This window comes from Melopsittacus undulatus, chromosome 6 (genome assembly GCF_012275295.1).
Source record: "Melopsittacus undulatus isolate bMelUnd1 chromosome 6, bMelUnd1.mat.Z, whole genome shotgun sequence".
Classification (NCBI taxonomy): domain Eukaryota; kingdom Metazoa; phylum Chordata; class Aves; order Psittaciformes; family Psittaculidae; genus Melopsittacus; species Melopsittacus undulatus.
In genome coordinates this window covers 37,103,682-37,115,609 of record NC_047532.1, presented here as the reverse complement: position 1 = coordinate 37,115,609, position 11,928 = coordinate 37,103,682, and the positions used below count along the sequence as shown (strand labels likewise).

Genomic DNA, 11,928 nt, shown 5'->3' with positions numbered 1-11,928 from the left:
ATCAATGAATTCAGGAGCTTTGAAGCATCTCCAGCTCTAGCCAGTGTACATACCCCACAGCATCGACATGAGGGTGTGCATCTGAAGCGTCTGTTGCCCTTTCCACACTGACCATGTGCAATGCTCTGCATCATGTGCAATGGCCAACTTGGGTTTTTATCACTGAGTCTCACAAGGTATTGTTTTCCAGCCCTGGAAAAGTTTAAGGTTTCCGCAAATATGAAAACAAAAGCGAAACTTTCCAAGGACTAATTGGATTTTACTATAATTACATCACTAATTAAACTCCAAATGGAATAAAACATATATTTAATGTTCAGTAGTGTTAAACCAGGATATCCTATCAACTTGAAAAACATTAGATGTCTTTTTGGAATAGGGGCCCCCCAAAACAAACCTGTAAATCTGTGGGTTTGAGAAACCAGTAAAACCAGGATTTTATAGGCTAAAATGGCTTTGTGTCATCACTTACATGTTCCTGACATTTAGAGATCAATTGTTTTTTAGAAGATATAAAAATTACACAATCTTTCAGAGAAATTAGTATGACTCCATCACTTTACAACCTACTAAAAGAAGGGTAAGAGGAGAGTAAGAGTTAGATGACACTAGAGCAAGATTTGGGGCTGCTTTTTTATTCTCTAGTATGCTAGGTTATGACTCACACAAAAATATAATACTTTATTTTTTGAAGAGGTTGGTACAGTGCTCAGACCTGACCAGTGACATTTTCTAGTGCAATTGGCTAAGCTGCACAACCGAAACAGCTTCTGCATTAGCACATCCATTTTATTCTTAATTTTGTTTAGTGTGTGACAGTGAACGGAGGATAAATAAAACCCCAAGTAGACTATCTGTTTATTCATGACCTGTGGACATGGGATTATGCCGACATTTCACAAGCAGAAAGATGGTTGAGTAGGGAAAACAAAGATGCTCAGAGGCCTGGAGCACCTCTCCTATGAAGACAGGCTGAGACAGCTGAGCTTGTTCAGCCTGGGAAGGGAAGACTCTGGGGAGACCTTAGAGCAGCCTTCCAATACCTGAAAGGGCTGACAAGAAAGCTGAAGAGGGGCTTTTTACAGGAGCCTGTAGGGACAGGACAAGAAGGAATGGCTTTAACCTGACAGATGGGAGATTTAGATTAGGTATTAGGAATTCTTCCCTGTGAGGGTGGTGAAGCACCGGCACAAGTCACCCAGAGCAGCTGTGGCTGCCCCATCCCTGGCAATGTTCAAGGCCAGATTGGACAGGGCTTGGAGCAACTTGGTCTAATGGAAGGTGCCCCTGCCCAGGGCAGAGGATTGGAACTGGATTGTTTTTAAAGTTCGTTCCAGCCCAAACCATTATAAGATTCTATGACAACAAACCACTTTTTTCCTCTCTGCTGTATTTCAAAGCTGCCCTGCACACAGACCAGTACTGCACTGCAAAATGTCACTTGCTACAGCCCGCAGTATGACAAGCAGGTGAATATACAGCAGCTCCATGGTGTGATGGGCCATCAGTGTAAGAAAAACCTACAATTTACGGTCTATGCAGAGGGTGGTCATGTACAACCCCACAGTAAAAAGGCAAAGAATGAAGGTGATGTGTACAGGGCAATCCACACCCTGGTAACAACCAAGTCTCATAATCAACATAAGTTTTCAAGATGGTCCCTCCAAGCCCTTCTCCACTTCTAATGGATACCTGAGCCTTTATTCCAGCTCAGCCCTGACTCCTTGCCGTAGCTCCCACCTGTCCTTCAATTCTGCTTTGGATCCTCCAGCCCTTGTGCCAAGCCCCAAGGAGTTTGCTGCTCCAAAGCAAACCCTTGTGTCCCTGCAGAATCCTGCAAGGTATCAAAGGCAGCAAAGGCTTCCCTGCCACAGAGATTCACAGCCATGACTCACTTCTCGGACACAGCAATTTACATCAAGAAGCTCTTTGAAGTATCCTTCAGAGAGATGTGAACTGCTGTTGTACCAGACAAAGCACTGAAGCCTCCTTTAGAGGACAAGAGCTGTGGAGCACACAAAAAGGGCTGTCTCACAGAAGGTGCAGGGATATGGTATAACACATTGTAAACACTTTTTATCTCCATATTTTTAAGGCATTTTTTTTTAAAAGTTCTAGATATGCTTTTCTGGACTTCTCCATGGGAAGCACACTGTGAAGGACTGTCCATTTAAGCTGGTGTAAAACAAATTGTAACAGGCTGCTGGGAGTGACATTAGCCAGTTAACCTCAGGGTAACACTGGTTTTTGCCAGTGACATGCTGTTGGAACTCTACTCAGTTTTGCCACATTGCTATAACGCAACAGGATCCACTTAGGTAGTGCAGAAGGTGTTGCTTTGGGAAGCTGCTCAGTGATTGTCCTTTGGTTTACTGGGAAGAAATACAGTCACATCCTGGCACTGACCTTAATTCACCACACATTCATGGCTCCAGATGGAAAACTGCAAGGAGGGAACATTCGTTGCGCAGTGGTTCAGAGGATGGAGGGTATCTCTGGAGAGACAAGCAAAAATAATCTGCAGGAACTGGCCATGCTTGCCTGGAAGATTTTTTTCATTATCTGGGAACAGTCACAGTGCAATGCCAGATGCTCGTATTTTCCATCACACAAATTATATTTCTGGTGTTAAAATCTCTTCAGCATTAATCTTTTGCAGTACCCTTTTAATTATCCTATCAAAATTAATTTGTACTTTGCTTCAAGGATGACAAAACCCCACATAAGTGCTAAGCATATTTGGCTATATTGTTTCACACCATTACAGTTGTGCATCGTGTTTACTCTTTCTTCAGTAGAATATGCTTAACCACCTATAATGATTGAACACAAAATTCAAACATCACATTTTCATCATGTAAATAAGTCCCCTTTTTAAATAACTAAAAATAAAGATGTGTGGGTTTTGTCTGAGAAAGGAAATTTCTCCAAGTGCGTTCTGTTCTTTCTTTTGTATTAAAAAAGCACAGTGCTTCTGCAGCATACTGCAAGCTTTAAAGTAAACTAGTTATAAAACACTGGGAGCCAAATCAAGACTGTAGAGCAAATAATATCCTGCAGCACAACTGTTTCTTTAAATGACAAGAAGTTCTTTTTTTTTTCCTGATTAATATATTTTAATAATATGTAGCACTGGGTCTGGCTCCAGTTTCTATTTCCATATACTTTTAATGCTGCTAAGATACTAAGACACATTTTTCTGAAGTATAATTTCTTCCCTTGTGGAAAAACTCCATATGCAAGCCACAGGCTGGGATCCCAGATCATACACACCAACTCAGTTAAAGATGTGTTTATAATTTTTAATACATGAGGCACATCACTGCTTTAGTTTGTAATAACCTATTAGGAATAAAAGTTTGATACATATGGCAAGCACTAACATCTATGATACAGATGGCAAGCACTTTGATACATACGGCAAGCAATAAGTTAATCTCTTGTCAAGGAGCAGCAAGACAACTCCACGTCACCAGACAAGGATTTGACCCTTTCTGTACTAAAGTCTGAGGAAAACTGAGAAATTTTATGCAGCTTTCAGTGGAAAAGCACAGACCTATAATGTAGCATAGACCAGCTGCTTTAAATTCGATTCCTGCTCCAGTGGGACAGGCAGCATGTCTAGGGAAAGCCCAGGCTCTCCCACCCGAGCACCCCACAGGCTGGATACACACCATTTATTGTCCAGAGCTATTGATTTGCACCTGGGACATGTGCTTGAAATTACATACCTAGCTCTTGCTGCATGCACCATGGACTCTAATTCTCATTGACTCCAGTTAGGTTCAGCTTTCCCAGGGCAGCTCATGGAGTCTATGGGCCAGGTGCTTCTAGTGCAGCCTAAGAACTCAGCTCTGCTATGGGTCCCAGTCTCCTGGGAGTACAGGCTATATACAGATACTTCATCAGTCTTTCCTGTTAGTTTCTGCTCCTCTTTCACAGTGAACCAGCAAGTTCTTGTTGAGATGAAGCCAAGGCACAGCTCTGAGCACTTGATGGTGCCAAGGACTGTCACAGGAGAGGTCCTATCCTATTGTCCTTGTCCCGGTCTCCTTTTCCCATCCACAAACCCACCAGTCTAATGGCAGTCTGCACCATTTCTGCTTCCTCCAAATAATGCTGCGCTCAGCTATGGTGTGCAGACTCTCTCCAGTTAATAGTACAACACTGAATATTTGAAACTGCTCTGGAAATGAAGACTGGTGGATAAAAATAAATGGATAAATTTGTTAGTAGCACAGTATGTTAGTGCATTGGATGCAAACAGGCAGAGCCTGTTAGTGGGATTAATACTTTATGGAAAGGTTTAGGACTGTACAAGCTACTATTCTTGATCAGGCAAAAATATCAGCTCTGTCAAGGAAGGTACAGAAACCTTTGCATCAGGCAAGAACATGCATCAGGCAAGAACAAAACAACCAGTTGCCATGGGATGTTTTCTTGTAACCTGGAGAGGCAAGAGGATGCCTTGCTGCCTCCAGCCAGCCATCCTGCCCCTGCAGGATGTGGGGTGCAGGTGCCAGCCATCCTGCACCCCACAGAGGCAGATTTGTTTTGAGCTTGGAGATATTTTAAGTATTCCCTTGTGCCATGAGTCCTAGAGTGCAAGGTCCAGCATACGAAAAAACATTCATAAGTGACACCAATTCTGTGAGATGTATTGCCTCCAGGAAGTTTTATTTCCTGAATATGTGGGGATATAATTAGGTGTCCACATTCTTCATGGCATTTTTTGCTGTTGTGTTTCATCCCATTACAAGAAATACTCTCTAAATTTTCCTTGACTATGTGAAATTAATTTGGTTTTAAAAGCTGGTAAAGTTTCCTGACATTTATATATTTCGTTTATTGCTTAGCAGCAGGAATTCCTGGTTACTGTGAGGGAGGGGAAGTAAGGGAAATACTTGTTCCTGACTTAGTCTGGATCCATGATTTATGTACTCCTTCATGCTAGAAACATTATTTCTGTGACTGCTCTCATTATTTTATGTGCTATTTCTCACTTTGCAACTTTTGACCAGAGTCATCCTTTGGTATTGCTGCTGCTACAGGACATAAACACTGAAGCAGAAGGAGGAGCCCAGATTTGAAGTCTGACCTGTTTGCGCAGCCACAGAAGCACAAGAGAAGGAGCAGCTGGGATACTCTGTAGCTTTCCACACCCATGCTCTGGCTTTGTTGTAAGCACAGAGTCATTACTGCATCCTGGTGAGCTCAGCCAGCAAAACAGTCCACAGGTAAAGGTCCCACCTTTCCTTTGACAGAAATATTCCAGTATTAAACACACTACAATATCAGCTACCACACTGTGACTCCTGGTCCATAACTGCAGAAGGGCATAACATTATGTAACAGTAGTTAGTGCATTTTTATAACTTCTCTTGTAAGGCTGGAAAATGCAACCGATGTTCATCTAAAAATGTTATGAAAAATCTACATCCTGGAGCTCTGAAGCTCTGAAATTCTTAAAATTAGAACTACCACAATGAAAATCTACTACTTCAGCACAGGAAGCCTGTGGGTGGACAGTGGAATAACAATTTTCAAGCTCAAAGACATCAGCATCTTTTCTAAACAAAAATAAGCATCACGACTGACCAGAGCAGGGCACCATCCAGCCATACTCCAAACAGAGCTCTGGGACTGCTTCCCATCACCTTTTTTCTGCATTTGTGGGATTGCTGAAAAAATGAATTTCCTGAGGCTTGTGTTTCAGTGGAATTGTTTTCACATCTTTTGACATTACAAATTTTCAACATCCTTAAGAAAAATACAAGTATCTGAGCAAAGCCAGCAGGTCCTGTAGACAGCTTCCACTGCTGGCCAGGTATCTTGGTTGGGCTTAAGACTCACTGTTGCCACTGGCCAATTGAGCATAATTCTGTTTTAGTACACTGGGCAAGCCTCTACTGAGGATACACATGGAGGATACAGCCTATCGGCACATGCTCCGGTTAGAAGATACAGATGGCTTGTTCTGCAACAGAGAAGGCAAGCAGGCCTCAATCACAGCAGCCACCAGGATCCTGCTGAATGAGGAAAGCCAAATTGTCAGACCTCCACCAACCTGAGTCTACACTCTCCTGGGGGCTGTATTTGTGTTTTATTCTAACATGCCTCAATCAACTGGTTCTTGCTAGCAGTGTCTTCTGAGGTCTGTTCAAGTCAATTCAATCTGCCAGGTCCCTGCAGAGTACCTACCCCATCCCTGTGCAGCAGCTACCAGAACAACTTTTATAATACTAATTTTTAGTTGTTTTGGAATTTGTGAATAGAGGATGATTTCAGTGGATGCTGCCTCTGAAATCAGATAAGGCTGACTGATGATTTCAGTGGGAACAGAAACTGACTAAGATAGAGCATGTTTTTAAATCAAGCTCCAGAGGGTAAAATTGTTGTTTCTTCCACTGATTTTACTGAATAAAATTTATTCCCTGCCATGTCACTGGATTTACCAAAACTTTTCTAATTTTCTCTAGCATTGAAGATGTGGCCTACTGCTGTCCTTTTGTCACAAATAGGACTATCTCATCACTCAGAAATAACAAGAAGTTCAAGGTTCCTGATGCGATTCTAAACATATCTGTGTTTACAAGCGCCCTATGAAGAAAGGAAGAGCAAGCCCAGTCCCCACACCTAAACAGGAGCAGGCAATTTCAGTTCTCCAACTGCTCATATGCACACGCTGAGAGACTCCAAAAAGTTCCCCTCTAACTTACCTTCTACAAAGTTTCTGTCCAAGTCAGAGCTGATGGTATCAGAAGATGAATGGTGCTCTTTCAACGGAGCAGGGGCACCAGCATCTCTGTGCCTAGGGCTCCCACCCCTGCACCACTGCCATGTGCTGAGGAGCCCAGCCCCAGCTCCTTCCTCCTGCCTGAGCTGAGTCTAATGTAGTAGGCCTACCTCTGCCCAAGAGACTTGCCAGGCTGATCTTCGCTGATCTTCATTACCTCACCTCTCCTTGTCCAATCACTGCTGGGCTGTTGCCAAAACTGGTTACTGTCACCAAACTGGCCCTGTTTGGGCTTATCTGACCAAAACACTAGAGTACCTGGTACCACAGTAAGTGAAATCTCGGACTGACTGCGTCACCCATCACTGCCTCACTCAGTCCACTCTATGCTCCACACTGTCAAACTGCTCCAGTAGCAGAGCTGCCTTGTTCAAAAAGCAACTACTGCTGCAGCCTCTGCATGCTAACAAAAATGACCAAGCCTTGTCTGGGCTCCAAAACAAACCATGGTTCCATGTATCAAGGAGCAAAATAAAGATACTGATCCTCCTGTCTAACAATTTTACAGAGAACTCTAGCGTGTCTACTTCGAAGCTAAAAGTTATGCTTAACATAAAGACACTTCTGATTAAAGAGGCAAACGTCTTTTGGATGAAACATGTTAATTCTTCCACTCTTTGTTAACTAGCACAGCTTGAAGACTTGCACATATGTCTCTGCCAATGACTAGTCTACTCAGCATGCGGATTTGCCAGATTTTCAGACTGAATGATACATGCTCCACAACTAGCAAGTTTCACTGACCTAAGCATAATTATTTGCAAATATAACACTACTCAAATAATTGTAAAAATCTGATTCTAACCAAACAAATCACATTTTTACACCAGAAACAAGCAGTTAAATTAAACAGGAAAACACACAAAATAGGAAAATTCTAACAAAGTGCTTTGGGAAAACAGGAACTTAAATTGGCCATTAATTTACGCCTATTGAAGATGTGCTGGTTTTGGAGAGACAGTATTTTTTCTTTCTTATTTTCCTCATCTTGAAGTGTAGGTAGCATTTAATTACTTTGATAAAGAAACATTACTGCAATAAAAATATATAAAAAATTAACTTGATTTTAACTTGTAGAAATGCATGAATTGCATCAGCTATGAGTTGACCCTGGGGTCCATGAATAAACAGCCATTTGATGCACTGGAATGGTTTCCCATGCGCTATGCATGTGTATGTAGCTGTCAACTAGCTCAGTTGTCGTCTTATAACTGCAGAGATCCTGCTCCTGGGCTCACTGAGCGAAGCTGCCCTCCCTCTTGGAGGATGTGGTGGGGTTAGAACTGGCAAGCATGCACTGCCACTGCTGTTACGCTTACCAGAGGTGAGTGCCTTCGCAGCTCTTGAAACACCAAACTGTCCAGAGAGATTGATTTCCTTCCCAGTGCTGGGGCTAGAGCGGCTTTTCTGTCCATAATCAGTGAGCAGGGCAGCAGAGGAGGTTAGGCTGCCCTGAGCCAGGGAACACGGTGATAATGGGAAATTTCCACTGAGTTTTTTTAGTTCCAGTACTTGTTCCCTGGCTTGAGTCAAAGCTGCAGTCAGCTCATAGCGTTCCTCACACTCTCTGCGCACCGTTTCCTGGAGAAGAGTGTTCTGCAAACAGAAACAAACACTGGCTTTACAAAATGCCATTAGTCAAAAGCTGGGCCTATTCACCTCCTTGGGCTTAAGACAGGGGTGGCTGGAGGCTAATGATGCACACAAATCCTTCAACACTTCCCTATATTTTGGTTTATCTGAAAGTCACTCAAAGGACATACATCAGCATTTACACACCCTTCATTCCCTCAGGAGACAGTGGAAAATATGAGGCAAGTTATCAGAAGTTATTTCTGATACCCTGACTGTCTTCCAGCGAGGGGGAAACTTGGAATTCTGTTCTTGGAAAGGAAAAAGCAACAGAGGTCAAGCGTTACTGCGCCACCTTGTCATGATAAGATGTCCAAGAGGTTATCCTCCTCTGTAGTTTAAATAATTGTGCACCCATTTTTGTGATGACCTTCTGTATTGATTGTTATTTCTCATATAATTGGGATGAATAATTTTCAGTCCAGTGGTTTTCACAAACTGTATACTTTGATTCCCAGTACCTAAATGGTAAGTGACTGGTACTGGGCCTTAAGCAGACAACTAAAACTGTTGCAGTATTACAGAAGTCCACAAATTTGTATATTGTGTGGATCTTATTTGTGATGCTCATTTTCCTGAAAAATTAATTTTCTGGCTGAAAAAAGCAAGCAAAGCACAAGGGACAACATCACTAAATTGAGTCATAAAAGTCAGAACTACTTAAAGTACTAACACAAAGAGAAAATAAACACTTTTTTGTTCTTCTAAGCAAGCAGTTGTTGCTGACACCAGGAGGCTTATGAGAATGAAAGGGAAACAACCACCAAGGCAGTCTCCAGCAGAGAGTGATGATCAAGTCTTACAGAGAACACCCTCAGTCATGCACAACCTCATTGCATGGACACAAACTTTTTTATCTAAACCTCTTCAGTGCTAAGAGGATGAAACGGATGCATAATGAAGATAAACAGAGCTAGGGAATCTCATGATGAAGGATAACCAGTGTGTTCCTTACTCTGCTTACCCTGACCAACACTTGAAGAGCACGTGCCTTTCCAAGAGCCTTTTCCATAGGTACATGAGAGAATGTACCTACATTCACTCTATATCACTGTAATTTCACTAACCGTGTTTCTGAAACTTTTTCAAGGAATAAATATCAACCCAAGCCCTAAATTAATTTTGAAGAGTTTTATTTTCACTGTTTAACTTTTCTTTTTTCTGCTACTTACTTTGGACATTCCAGTCTAACCTTATCTACAGTCCCTGACTTCACTGTTTTCACATTTCTCATAGAGCAGCACAGCTCTCTGCTTCCTTCCCATTATATTACAGACATTCAGCAAATGATTGTGGTAAGAATATCCATCAATCAAACTTTTCTTCACTTTTGATTCTTTTTCATGCATTCTTGTGTAAGAGAAAGTGTCTTTACTGGTGGGAGGTGGAATACATCCCTATTAGCACTCAGGACGCACACACATACTCCCACATTAGACAACTCAGTCTCTGCCCCAGATGCTGTTCAGAACAGTATTGATCACACAAAGGTTTTTCTTACAAATTATTTCAAAATGATTGCAAAATAAGCAGGATTACTGGAAAGATTGCTGCTGTTTCATTCTAAGACTGAAAAATGTCTATGTCTTTTACTTTAAAAACATGAAGAACACTTCATTGTTGATTCATGTTTATGTAGCATGATGTGAGGCTAGAGATTAAGAAATAAATGTCCTGCAGGATCTGCGAAAAATACATACATATATATTTTAAATAAACCACTACATTTAATTCAGCAGGCACTTAACATTTCACATATATTGTGATAAATTATATTTATGAAATTATGATGGACTTGTTTTATAAATAGTTTAACTTCAATGTTTTTTAAATCAGCACATTAACAGGGTCTGAAATACAGATACTTTGAATAATTTTAGAAATCACATGTCTAAGTAAAAACAGCAAAGCATTTCCTCGGTCATGTTCCTACCTCTTCTTGAACTTGAGTCAGATTGTGAATCAGCTGTGTCCTCTCCTGAGTTAATTTTTCCAATTCACCTGACTTGTGTTTAATTTCTTTTCTCATACTATCCAGAAATGATTCATTATTGTTCTTTTCCATCGAAAGCTGAAATTCAAGTTCAGTAATTAGTCTTTTAAGGCTCTCAATTTCTTTTTCCTTCTCTTCATCTTTCTCTGTAAGTTTGATCTGGGCATCTTGTAGCTTCTTTTCAAGAAGTTCTGTCTCCATCCTTAAGCTGTTGGTTGCACTGGATATTAAACCTGGAATCTGCATTAGATTAAACAAAAATTATATTCAGGGGATATATTTCAAGATGTAGAATTAAGTGTCAGACAAATGTTGATCTCAGGAGATAAAAAAATAGAAATGCAAACATACATGTCCCCAGAGAGAAATACAAAAATTGCTTTGAATTTACATAATACCCTCAAAGGATATCAAAGAGTCATAACTGAATCAAAACTCACTCAGACCAGACAGATTAAGTAGTATGTCCAAAATCAAACAGAGAAATAGAGGTAAAATTGGGAAAACTTAATTTCTTTACTGCAAGTACTTCTTCAGGGTTTTAAAATCGCAGTTAAATATTTGTAAAGTGAACTACACCAAACAGTTACTATCAGCTCCATAAAACACTATGTAACACATTTTAAATAACAATATATTTCATCAATTTCTTTATTTTTCCAGAATTTTCAAGAAATCTTTTGAAACTAAGGTTATAGGTAAAATTTTCAATTTCTATATATAACCTAAAAAAAAGAAAAGAAAAAAAAAAGAAACATATGCCACTTACAAAGGCTTGGAAAAAAAATCTTGTATCATCTAGAAAAAGGACTAAAGAAGATTTTATTACTTCACATGTCATTTTTCAATTGTTTATATTATCTCCTGTCACAAAACTTTTCTCATGAGTGTTACACACCTTCTTCTGAAGCTCTTCATGATCTCTCTGATATTTTGCGATTAGTTCTTGTTGCTTTTGTCTCTCAATGTCTATTTCCACTCTTGCTTCTTCCTTGACTTTAAGAATTGCTTCTTTGTGTTCTGCTTCACCTTTAGCCAGATTAATTTCCATCTAGGCAAGAAGTGTTTTTTAACAATATGTAGCAACTTGTTTTGAAATACTTTTCACATTCCATGCTGCCATAAATTAAGTGATGTGAAATTCAGCAGACTTCAGATTTTGGGCACTGGAGAAACACATTAAATGACTGCAACATTGGAGTCTGGTGAGGGAAAGCTCCTACTTCCCACTGACTCACAGCTGCATGGACGGCTCCTGCTTTCCAGAGCACCAGGGCTGAGTCACAGCCAGCAGCCCCAGAAGATGTCTCACAAGCCCCATGGTGTCTCAAAGTGGTACTAGATGCCTAAATTTAGGCAGCTGAACTTCATGCTAAATCACTATGAAAATACCAAATTACAAAATCATTAGCTGGTTCTTAACAGAGATGATTATTTTGCTGGATGCATTCCCTCTGGAGGTAAAACTCAGCTCATTATTATTTTCAAATGCAGCACAATGATACAT

The 11,928-nt window shown here is 40.6% G+C and overlaps 1 protein-coding gene across 1 annotated transcript in view; it reads right to left on the bottom strand.

Moving 5' to 3' along the window:
- Positions 1 to 2,368: 2,368 nt before the first annotated feature.
- LEKR1 (leucine, glutamate and lysine rich 1) overlaps positions 2,369 to 11,928 on the bottom strand; it is a 69,092-nt gene continuing 59,532 nt past the window's right edge. The window contains exons 12-15 of the mRNA XM_034063783.1: positions 11,320 to 11,472; positions 10,362 to 10,661; positions 8,116 to 8,392; positions 2,369 to 2,495 (exon numbers count right to left, since the gene is read on the bottom strand). Coding sequence (XP_033919674.1) covers positions 2,476 to 2,495; positions 8,116 to 8,392; positions 10,362 to 10,661; positions 11,320 to 11,472 — 750 coding nt within the window. The 3' untranslated portion in view covers positions 2,369 to 2,475. The remainder of the gene's footprint in view (positions 2,496 to 8,115; positions 8,393 to 10,361; positions 10,662 to 11,319; positions 11,473 to 11,928) is intronic.